At 39.5% G+C, this 12,202-nt stretch overlaps 1 protein-coding gene across 9 annotated transcripts in view; it reads left to right on the top strand.

Moving 5' to 3' along the window:
• Window positions 1-9,151, top strand: part of PALS2 (protein associated with LIN7 2, MAGUK p55 family member) — a 62,353-nt gene extending 53,202 nt beyond the window's left edge. For 5 of the 9 annotated variants that reach the window (XM_082046816.1, XM_082046817.1, XM_082046815.1 and 2 more), the window contains 4 exons: window positions 233-435; window positions 751-879; window positions 3,300-3,448; window positions 4,921-9,151. In XM_082046816.1, coding sequence (XP_081902942.1) covers window positions 233-435; window positions 751-879; window positions 3,300-3,448; window positions 4,921-5,020 — 581 coding nt within the window. In that variant the 3' untranslated portion in view covers window positions 5,021-9,151. Of the gene's footprint in view, window positions 1-232; window positions 436-750; window positions 880-3,299 lie in introns of all 9 variants that reach the window. The other 4 variants (XR_014183463.1, XR_014183464.1, XR_014183465.1 and 1 more) reach the window with 4 other exon arrangements.
• The last annotated feature ends 3,051 nt before the right edge of the window (window positions 9,152-12,202 follow it).

The raw sequence follows: 12,202 nt of genomic DNA, 5'->3' as shown, positions 1-12,202 counted from the left end.
AGACAAAGGAAATAAGCAAATGGGTGGGTAAGCAACGTATAGGATGAATAGAAATAAAGTGTCAGTTTTGAAACTTACTCTAGAATAATTAATTAAAATGTATATGGAACAATTATAATTGTATATTGATGCGTATTATACTCTCAGTAACATAACAGGCATTCCCGTCTCACATTTGTATTTGAAATACAAAAAGAAAACATTCAATTTATATTTGAAATATTTTCTTTAGTTACTTCACGAAAACCAAGGGATGATGAAAAGGATGGGCAAGCATACAGATTTGTGTCACGAGCTGAAATGGAGATGGATATTAAAGCCGGCAGATACTTAGAACATGGAGAATATGAAGGAAATCTTTATGGCACCAAAATTGATTCCATCCTAGAAGTTGTTCAGACAGGAAGGACCTGCATCTTGGACGTGAATCCACAGGTATATCTGGTTTAAAGATTACAAGATCCAGCTGGATTCTTGCATTTGTGGCAGTTGATTGGACTGAGTTAGAAAGATGGAAAAAAAATCTTAGGAGTTTTGCAGAGTAGTAAATAATCTTTTTAGCCAAAGAAGAAATTATGTTGAGCATTTCAAAAGGCAGTGTAGGAGTTTCTAAAATAGAAATTAGAATCTTCTCTTACGCATTTCTGCCCACTGTAACAGACTGGTTTTGCAGTGCCCTGTAAGTAATGGGGAAATGCAGTGAGTCATTCTCAAACTTAGAGGTTTTTTTTTCTTTTTCTTTGCTTCTAGGCCCTGAAAATATTGAGGACTTCAGAATTCATGCCCTACGTAGTGTTTATTGCTGCTCCAGAGTTGGAGACTTTGCGTGCCATGCACAAGGCTGTGGTAGATGCTGGAATTACAACCAAACTTCTCACTGTAAGCAGATTATTTCATATTTAAGCTTGCTTTGAACAGGATGTTCTTGGATTTTTTTTTAATCTTTAATTGTAGATTCAATTTATTTTGAAAATAATATCTCTAAGAAAAGTTAGGCAAGACTTTTGCTGATTACTTAGTAGAGGTTAATCAAATAGTATGTATAAGACAGATTGCTTCTTTCTCAAAAATAGACCTCTTATAGAGAAGTGTTTGATTACAAAAATTACTTGTAATGTGTTCTTTGGTAAGTGTCACTTGATTATTTGCAGCAAATGGTAGATATTTGATAGTGGGAATTGTTTGTTTATGTAAATGTCTTTCCTTCTCTTTCCCCGTCACTCCTCCCAAAGACTTTTGTTCAAGTTTGTCTTATAATGTAGGTGTGCTTTCAAAATGGAATCTGTAATCCTTAGGAAAGATATTGCAGCCTGCGCAAAAAGAAAAACAAACAAAACAAATCAACAAAACCCAAATCCCACCAACAACAGAATGCAGCTGGACCGTGTTTCTGCTGCTGCAGCAGCACATGGTGCACTGTGAATGGCTGGGAGCTGCCAGAAGAAGTGTTGAATAGCTCCTTTTCCCCTTAAGTTCCTTGGATTTGTTGTGTAAAGCACAGTGGCACATTTTATTCATTAGATATTCAATCCTTTTCCAGGACACAGTGTGTAGCAGAGGGAACAGAGACATGCTTCCTCCAGAGCAGCAAATGATAAATATTCTCTTTCCCAGCTGCAGGACAAAAGCCAAACTTAGCAGTTAAGATCACCATCCTCAGTGTTCAGCAGTACAGCTTCCCTGCCTGGGAAAAGCCGTGGCTTGCTGAGAACTCACCATAATATTCCTTCTTAGATAGTAGCAATGTCTTGTAGAATGCTGATGGGGCAGTAAAATGGGGGGTGGGTTAATTTCCACTAAATTAATATGTTTTGGTTTTTGGTTTTTTTGCAAACCTGTGAGATCTCATTCTCTCAACCACATGAGAGACCATCCAGTCCTAGTCATGGATCCTGGTTATTACAGATTCTAGAGTCTTTGTGGGTGCTCTGCCTTTTCTCATCCCTGCCCCAAATGAACTCTGCATTTTGTGATGTGTATACGAGAAGACAAGGTTAAAACTGTTCAGACAAGTATAAAAATAATTTCCCACACTTCCTAATACTTGATTCCATAAGGCAGGGGTGTCAAACTCATTTTCACCTGGGGCCACATCGGCCTCGTGGTTGCCTTCAAAGGGTCGAATGTATAAATGTAGGAGATGTTATATTTATACTGTCCTAAAATTACATTCAGGCTTTGAAAGCAACTGCGAGGCTGATGTGGCCCACAGTGAAAATGAGTTTGACGCCCCTGCCCTAAGGGATATCCTTGCCTTTGTTTTACATGTCCCTATGAATAATAAAGAGGATAATTACATTAAAAAAAATACATCTATATATCTTTACAGACTCTAAATCCTATCTGTGGACATACATATAGAGTATGATTTCCTGTTTCATGTTCTTGAACCTCCTGAACAAATAAAAACCGAATGTCATTTAAAGGATTATGTTCTGCTTGCTCATGTGTCCCTCTATATCATTTCTAGTATCCTAAGTCATTGCAAAAATTCTGATTCTTCTGGTGCTACATTTGCTTGTCTCCTTCATTTACTATGAAGGAAAGGCTATTCACAAACTTACTTTTTCGTTTTGGCTTTTGTATTTACAACTGTATCAGGACTTGAAAATATTTAAATAAATATTGTCAAGGGGACAAATCTCACAACTGCTTACCAAAAAATTGCTTTTGTGCAAAAGTAGAGAGGGATGGCAGTACTTCATGAAGGCTTCATAATGCAAGAATAGAAATTTTCTGCATAGTTTGTGGCTCATGTCAGACCTAAAATAATGCAGCAGTAGTTCACAAATGAGGAACTGATGTCAGGTGAGCAAGGCTGAATGTAGCCTTAAAAAGCAATAAGGTATCCTAGAGCTCTATTCTACTAGAAATGCAACTTTCATTGTCTTTAATTACATGCTACTTTAATTTCTTGGATTTTTTGGTGCTTTCTGTGGAAATAAAAAAGGGCACAAATATATTTATGTAACTTATTTACTCGGTCTTTCCTAACGCATTTAATTTGATTCTGATTGGATCATCAGTTGCACATAGAAAATTATTAACTGCTTGTTGTGCATACTGGCCCAAGTTCATGTGCTTCTATTGACTTTCTTAAAAACTGCAAGATTTGCAAACATTTGGTTGCCATATTTAACATTATTGGCACAGCTAATTCAGCCCTTTCATGCATTTTAGCTTAAGTTCTGTATGAATTTACTATAAATCAAAACTTTAATTATTTTTTTTAATAGATGCTATTTTGAAGGATTTGCCAAGTCTTATGTTCTTAGTAATCTTTGAAATCTCTCTCTCAGGACACTGATTTGAAAAAAACAGTGGATGAAAGTGCTCGGATCCAGAGAGCGTACAACCACTATTTTGATCTGACCATTGTAAACGACAACCTAGACAAGGCCTTTGAGAAGCTACAGACTGCGATCGAGAGGCTGAGGCTGGAACCACAGTGGGTCCCAATTAGCTGGGTGTACTGAGAGTCCACAAGAGGAGCTGAAGTAACAAATAAAATCAACAGCAGCAAATACACTAATGTGACGTTATGTAGATACTGACGATAACCTACGGCACCTGTGCATTTTTACTCTGTATATTCAAAAGTACACTATTCTGAATTTTTATAAAAATGTTGAAGGGAAAGTGTACTTAAATATGTAATTTATTTTAATTTTTCTAACTTTTTACAGATAACCTTTCTATTCATATCACATGAAGGAAATGCGTTTAAGCATTTTTATATGTTTTGATTTAGTACCTTTGCCTTTTTCATCTAAGAAACTTGCAGTCATTCACTTCAACATTTACATCTTAGTCTTACATTTTCACTGTGATTAAAAAAAGGATACTTGAAACAATTTTGTAAAACTTGTTAATGTCAGTGTTTAACTGGTAAAAAGTCTATAGCTCTTATTAGGAAAGAACACTAATTTTTTTTTTTATTTTTTTTCTTCCTTAACAAAATAATAATTTCATGGGAGCAGAATTTTAAGTATTAAAAGCAGCAGCCAAACACACAGCTCTATTGCTTTAGCTTCTTTTGGCTTAATGTTGGTGCATTCTCCATGTTTCACAAATTCTTGATGTCTCTTTAATTTAGACAACTGTTGTGTAGGTTCCCTTAGAAGTGTCTCTTAAAATAACATAAAGCAATACCTTGCAAGCTGCTTATTAGGCTGTTCTTGGAGCCAACCTGTTAGCTCCTTATGGTTGAAGTACTGATGTTAGAAAGCTTGTACCAAGGTAATTCAGTGCAATTTGAATAACGGTGAAGTAGCCTGAGAGAGAACCTGGTAATGTGGAGCCTTGTTGAGTGACGCTTAATGTTTAGGAGTATTTATTCACACTTGTGAAAACACATTGCTTATAAAAAAAAAAAAAAGAAAGGGCATTTTCTTTTCTTAGGTTCTTAGGTCATTGTTTGATATTTGTGTAGTGATCTGTGGCTTAATTTCCTGTGAGATCTAGCTGGGTTCTATATTCTTGAATATTTGTGTGTGATTAACTGCTGTATTTCTGTATTTTTCTCAGTGTGATGTAATGGAATTTCTGTGCTTTTGTTACATTGTTTTTAATTGTGCTTTCCATTACATAGCAGTGAATTGGACGCTTACTGCTAAAAAGCAATGTTATTTATACCTTTTTGTTTTACAATGTATTTCCTTTTGTTCAGTAACAGTTCTCCCCTCAGTAGGCTCATTGATAAAATTCCTATTAGCTTCAAATTCATTGATCAAAACTTATGCTGATGTAAATTTCTGCTTAAGGAGAACAAAATACAGCTTGTCACTAAGACAAGCTCTTGTGACCATATTTTAAATTGCAATGTCAGCTGTTGTATATAGTAACATTCGCCATCACTGACCAGGTTAGGTGTCTAAACTGAAGTCATCTATTTGTTTAAATTCTTCCATCTGGTGACAGGCACCTGGCTTCTGCATTCTTTTTCAACACGAAAGTGTGGCATGGGATGCTGTCGAAAGGCAACTTCCCCAGAACTATATCTGAAGGAGAAGAGGCTTAGACACTGTAAAACAGTATCGCTTCCTGAAGCTCTTAAAGACTTTTATGTGCACAAGGAAAAGAAAAATGGAGCTGATGCAGTATAGGAAAAGTGTAAGTCACAAAAAACCCTAAAAACATCAGTATACTACAGATGATTTTTACAAAGCCTGTGAAGCTGGTTGTTGTGTGAGAAAAGGGGTGGGGGGGCTTGAGATTGCAGTGTATGTGGAAAACGTCAGAACTGTGTACAGCGCAGCTAGCCCTTGTGGCTATTAATACTGAGACTTCAGTCTTTTAGAGGGAACATGAAGTTCTTTAAGGGAAATTTGTACCACTACTTTGTTTAATTATTATACTTTTTAGGATGTATTTATTTCCTCTGGTTTTGTTTGAAGTTTGGCAGAGCTTTTAACTGTGGCACCAGCATGAGGCTTCTCTTTTCCTTTCCCAGGAGACATGTTCTGTGATCCTGTTGCTCAGAGGCTGCTTTAAGAAATGGATGGAGGGTTGTATTTAGCAGCAGTGATAGCAGAGCCACTGCTTGGCTGTTTATTGGTTTGCTATTGGCACTATATGCTGAACGTGACTAAACTGTGTTTGTGTACTGTGTAACAGGACACCTACATATGCTGTAAATAAGATGTGCTATCTAGACAGATACGATGCCTTTTCGTTATGAGTTAGAAAATACTCTATTTGTGATGCCAAAAGTGGGCTGAGCTCACTCTTCCCTAATGAATGGAATGAGAAGATCCTTCAGTTTCCACACCATAGTACTTTATATTGCAAATATCACTTTCATCTTTTTTTTTTTTTTCCCATAAATTTATTTAACCAAGTGAAACACAGAACATGGGCACCAAGGTTTAGTCAGGAAAACCTCTCCTTCTGTTTCCATCCCAGAGAGAATACTAATCCTGTCAAAAGAGCCTCCCTAGTCAGCAATCTCTGAATAGCCGTGTACTTGCTAAAGCCTAAAGCGTTCACTACAGGTTTATGTAGTGGTTTTAAATCAAGCAGTGAGCACGGTGGAGCCTCACGGCTGATTGGTGGTGGTGGTAATGTAGATGCCAGTGAGAAGTACAATTCTGAAGCAATAAGAGAAGATGGCTTGCTTAGGTTGCACGCAAAGATCGTATCCAAGTGTCTGCAGGTTTTAATTGCATGTCCATATGCAGGTTGCAAGGAAAAAAAACCCACAAAATCAAACCAAACCAAACACCACACTCCTTGCATCTATTCATTAAATCTTGAAAATTGAGAGCTGAGATTGGGAGGTATGTAATGTTGAAGTGGGGAGAGGGAGTGGTTCGGTTTTGGGGTGGAGGGTTTGGTTTTGTTTTGTTTTTTAGCAAAAGCTGATTTTCATTCTGCTTTGTCACTACCTGGTAGGATGACTGGAATGGGAATGAGTTACTTTTTTCAAAAAAGAACATTCTTGGAGGTTCTTAGAGTGCTGGTGCCACTTCAGTCATGTACACAGTGGTGATAGTCTCTACCTGTCAAGGTAGGGTAGATCAGATGTTAGAGAGACACCTGTATATCGTGCAGTTAGGGGACAAAGTCACGATGGAAGGCAATTATTTTTAAGCAAGTGAGAATATTTATATAACTGCTGTTTGAAGTATTTTGGGGGGGTTAAAATAACTAGGATTTCATGTATTTCATTCTGTACTAAACATTCATTTTGCAGATACTAACAGGAAAACTTATTACGTTGACTGTTAATGATAACAATAGGTGTGTCTGAGCGAGGTGAAGATGCTGCTAAATGTTTAAGATATGTGGTATGTATCACAAGATAAATATTTAAGTAGTTTAGAAAAGTAAATTATCAAATAGTTGTCTATGTATATGTATGTATGTGGATGGTAAAACAAAAAAAATGCTCACGTCTGCTATCACATTACTAAGCTACCATGACTTAATCCCAAAATGTACCTGCATGTGAGACTTTAGAACTGGTACACTTCTCTACCTGGTTTATTGTGTTTACTAATGTATATTTTTCTAAATATACAGATATTTCAATCTAAAAATTCTATATTTATCTGTAATTTCTAGCTGTTTTGGACAGTGCATGAGGTGCTGTAAAATTCTGTACATATAGAGACTCACAGAAGAAATACTGTAGTTGCCGTGTGAATGAAAAGTTATACATAAAAGTACGGTCAGTATTCCAAGACCCATAAAGTATTTCCTCAAATGCACCAAAAATTCCCTTAAGTGTGCACCACTCTCAACTTCAATGTAAATACTTTGGTGCATATGTACCCAATGATTACTTTGCTGTTTCTAAATGTTACGCTAGCAGGTCTGCTTTAGGTCCCACATCATGTGGCAAGATGCAGTCAAAGTTTAGTGGGATAGTTACAATGGGAGGTGTTATCCTGCGTACATTGATAAAGGTCTTTCAAAATATTCTGGAAATGTAACATTGGAACAGAGAAACCAATGTAGGCAAGGGAAATTGAATTTATAACCAGTGCAGTACCCTGAACTTGTGCTGCATTCTCAGATGAGTGCAGCTCTGTGTATTTAGCTGCACAAAGCTTTGTGGAGCAGGATGGCAGATCAGCTCATCACTTTTGAATTTGTGTTTATAGCTGCCACATCTTGGATAGCTCAGAACATGGCACTTTTTTTCCCCAGTCTTCTCTACAATTCTAACTCACTGCATCTTCTAAAATCATACCTGAATGACTTGCTGTACAAATTGCCTGCAGCTCAGTGTTCAGGCACTCATCTGTTTTTTGTTTGTTTTGAAGAGGGTGATTCAGGTAAGGAATAGGAAATTTTTATTTTTGAAACACACAAAATTCCTGGCTACAGGCACCCTTTGGAGCCAAGCTTTTCCTAAGTAAGGACCAGTGGAGAACAACCAAGCAGAAAGCAGGAGATGTGGGTTATTACCTCTCGTTACACAAACTATTATTGTGAACACAAATTCAGACTTTCTTCACCCATTCCTTCGTTTCCCATCCAGGCTTCATTGATCCTGCTTCTTCGTTCTGCCGGAATGCTGAGGCAGATGCTGTTTCTTACCACATCTGCAGTGTCTGCTGCAGTAGATCCCCATCACTCATTGTGCCTGTAGGTACAGCTTTAAAACCAACCGCAGGTGGAGGCTGTGGCATCCGTCACGCAGCTGTGTATGGACTGCTTGCTTAGCTAGGGTTTCCTGCCTCGCCCCAGTTCTGAAGAGTTAAAGCACCAAATTGTTTTTGCCAAACTTCATAATACTTTTGCAAATGTGTTGAGATCAATTTATTGATGTCTAGGTAGTTCTTATTGGATACAAACGTGTAGTTTGCTACACCTCTTGCCTTAAATACCCCTCCAGCTGTCCCTCCCCACACCAAACCCCGCCAGGGCCATTGAGGGGGTTGCTGTGGGTGAAGGCACTTTCATTGGCTTGTGATGGGAACTTGGGAACTGCCAATACTGAAGGTGGTGAAGTCCTGGCCCAGTTGTTGGTTTGTTTGGGTTTTTTTTTTTCTGGGTTTCTTTTTTTGTCCTACCCTTCTTTGTTTTCATGTGTTTTTAAATCTCCACTTATGTCTTGTAGAGGAAATAGTGGTCAATATAAATATCAGTATTTAAGAATGGTATAACTTATTGTTTTCAGTCCCAAGGAAAAAAGGAAAACATATGTAAAATAACCAGTTTTGAGAGGCAGCTTTGGATTACAAACAGATTAAAAGTGTGCTCATGTGCTTGCACACACACACACACACACACACATCTATAAAAAAATAAAACTTGGGGGTAAGTACCAGCAGGGGGATTGGACTAGAATACCTTTCAAGGTCCCTTCCAATTCCTAACATTCTGTGATTCTGTGAAGTAATTCAGACTCTATCCGCTAATTTACCTGAATTCTCTAGTGGGAGACTGGTACACAAACTGTCACATTAAACTGTGGAATTCCCAGTTCCTTTGCTGGTACTGCAGCTGGAATTTACCTGTACAGGCTTAAAACGAACTCTAGCTTGGTGAAGGCTGTTAAGCAGCTTCCAGACAGGATTTTGTTTTCAGCAGGTTCTCAGTGATATTTATATCTTATAGAATAAGTTAAACTTAGAGTAAATGTGAATTTTGTTCTGTGTTTTTAGCCCTTTCTCATGCTAGTTGGGAATGGAGTTCCCATTGCTGCCAAGGCACTGGTTGGAGGTGGAACTTACTGACCAGCCTGCAGGGCTGACACAGTTACAGTGGTCCTGGAAACACTTTCTCCCATTTATCCTTTTCATTCTCCTGTACTGGACCTCTTATACGATCCACACCATAGAGCAAAACGAGTGACACTGTTTTGTACAGTTCTGGAGGTGCCAGCAGAATCGTTGGCTGCCAGGAAAATATTTTTTGACTGATTTTTTTTGTTGGGTTAGATCTTGTACACAATTATATATGAAAATAACTGAAATGTATTCTATTTTTCCCCCTTTGAATGCATGTTGAGCATTCCTTCCTGCAGTCCCTCATCATACAGTGCTGGTGTGTAGGAGCTGTGTCCCGTGCTGTAACAAGGGTGGCTGCTTCCTTAGCTTTTAAAGTAAAATTAAGTTTGCCGCCCTCCCACCCCACACTGGGCCAAGAACTGTAACATCTTGGTTAAGTGTTTGGATTTAAATGTGCATTAAAAGTCTGTCACCATGTATTTCCTTACCTTGCTTGTTCTCACAACTGGTTTTGCCTATTGGAATCTCTCATGGGTTTTTTGGTTTTGGTTTTGTTTTTTCTTCCACAGCATAGTAAATTAAACTGGATTTGACATTTGTAAAACTTTTAAAACTGCTCTCCTGTAAAGAAAATACTGTTTCTTTAGCTGAAAACATCCTATAAAAAAAAAATAAATCTCAACTATTAGCTAAACTTTCTAATGTAAACCTCAAGATGATTTAGTACCTAACTATTGTTTGAATACAATACTGTAGCACAGGCCTAGGCCTTTGGACTTGTTAGCATTATGACTTCACACTGATAAGGTCAGCTAATACGTAGGACATTTTTAAATGGTGACGTGTTTTCTAAAACTCCCATTGTCTTTTTCACAGCTAATATTTTCACAATAAACACAGCCAAACATAAACATGTTAATGTACAAATTGTGAAATCCTGTTAATTCCCAACAAAATATTTTTGTATATAATAAAGATTTAATATTGAAAAAATGTAATTAGCTTATTTCTGATTTTTTTTGTCACACTCCAAAATTTATCTGACTAAGGAAGCTAGCACAAAGCAATCTGAGCACATCTGCCTTTTATCCTTTCCAAACCCCGTTACTGATGAAAATTGGCTCCAGCTGAACTCACAAAGGATGTCCTGGCAGCCCGTGGGTTCCTGTGCCAGTACTGCATATTACTCTGACCAGCTTCTGTGCGCAGGTTTGGCTTCACGCTCTGTGCACTGCTGTAAGCGCGGCGGGGACACGGGCACTGCTGCTGTTGCCTCATTTAGTGCTCAATGTTCCAAAAAGCAACATTTCAGTTGGTCTTGTTTACCTTTATGTTCCTGAATGTGCCGAATTCCCTTTTAATATATAGAGCTCTTGGGACCTCTTCAACCATCCCAGAAATGTCATTGCTGACTTTGGGTTCATCTTCTAGACACTGCAGCGTTATGGGAATTGTTCTCCTGGGCCCACAAAGCGATCAGCCCGTGTATGAAAGCCCCAGGGCCTCGGGCTGCAGCCTGCGGAAGGGGAGCGCTGGTGACCGGCAGCAGGACTGAGCCCGCTGGCCTGCACACAGCACAGGCTCTTGGGGAAGAGGCTGCTGACCTCGTCTTCCCTGGTCCTGAGCCAATTCTGAATTGCAAAGCTGTGGTTTCTCCCCCACTCTTCCTAGGGAATGCAGAAATAAAGCAAAGGGAAGCAGTGTTTTGGGGAATTAAGTCAGGGTGTGAAATCAAAACTTTTATGAGACAAGCTCCAACCCTCTCGAGCCTACAGCCCTTTAACCACCTCTGTTTTCTAGGGAAGACCTCATCTAACCTTGAAAAAGCATTTTCTGTGCAAGACCAGCCTGCCACAGGAAATTGCTGTTTTATCTAATACCTAGTGGGTGCACATCCACCTCTTTTAAAGTGGATTCTGAATTAATTCAGATCAGTGCTGCTTAGGCTGGGTCCCAGCAGAGGTTTCTCCTCATACAGCTTAGGGAAGGGCAGGGCAAGAGTTACTTGGAGAGAGACTTAATGCTTCTGCTGTTCCCTTGGACCTTCATATCCCCAGGCTGAGCTATTTTTAATATTAATGTGCACAAGGATCCTGCTTTCAAGAGCACAGAAGGAACTGGAGGGAAAATGATGAACACATGAACTGCCTTGGTGTTTCTTTTTCCCCGCAGCTGTACTGCTGACTCCATTCTAAAAAGGCCATCCCAGGCTGCCTGCTGGTCTAGAGGAGCTTCTGTGGTCACACAAGTGCTGCCAAATAGAGGAAAGCCAGGAAACCCCTCTCCAAAGAGCACATAAAAAGCCAAAGCCTAGACTGAAGTGCAACCAACGGTTGCTGCAGACAAACTGATCCATCCTGAGCATCTGGCAGCAGATGAGGCAAGGGGCCAAGAGACCCAAGCACTGCCCCTGGCCAGCAGGCAGCAGCAGGAGGCCTGGTGTCCCTGGCACGCTGTTCGTGCAAGTGTCTCACCTTGTGTGAGCATGAGGCTGCCCCAACTCCTGCCCCTGTCCCCCTAAGCTGCTGCCCCATGACCCCTCTTTTTGGGGTGTCTACCCCCTTCCCTGCTTCCACCTCAAGCACCGTGCACTGGTCCTACATGAGAGATGAGGGAATGGCAGAGAAACCCACCCTGCAGTGGTGGTGCCTCATTTAACACTTCCCTGAGTTTCCATCCATCCAGGGGTTACAGGCAGCAGGACCGTGTGACAGGTCATAGAGCCTTCATCCTCCTCGGCTGTATGTACAGCTATAGGTACTGCTGGTCAAGCTGGGAGAGCTCCCCAGTACTGTCAACACTGCCAGTGCCTCCACCTGCCCTCACCTGGGCTTTGTCAGCAACCTCAGCCTCAACCTGTTCCCTGGATTTAGCTGAAGCAAAAGACTAATTTACATCTGAAAGCAAAATAGCAGGAAACAAACAAAACCTCTTATTTTTTAATGACGTTTCTATAGAACACCTAGGGTTTGTTGTTTTGTTTTTCCTCTCTTCAAACAAATCCCCTTTCCTACATTTAC

The sequence above is a fragment of the Streptopelia decaocto genome (assembly GCF_964273445.1).
Source record: "Streptopelia decaocto genome assembly, chromosome: 2".
NCBI classification, from domain to species: domain Eukaryota; kingdom Metazoa; phylum Chordata; class Aves; order Columbiformes; family Columbidae; genus Streptopelia; species Streptopelia decaocto.
Note: the sequence above shows the minus strand (reverse complement) of the source record. Positions and strands in the feature narration are given on the sequence as shown.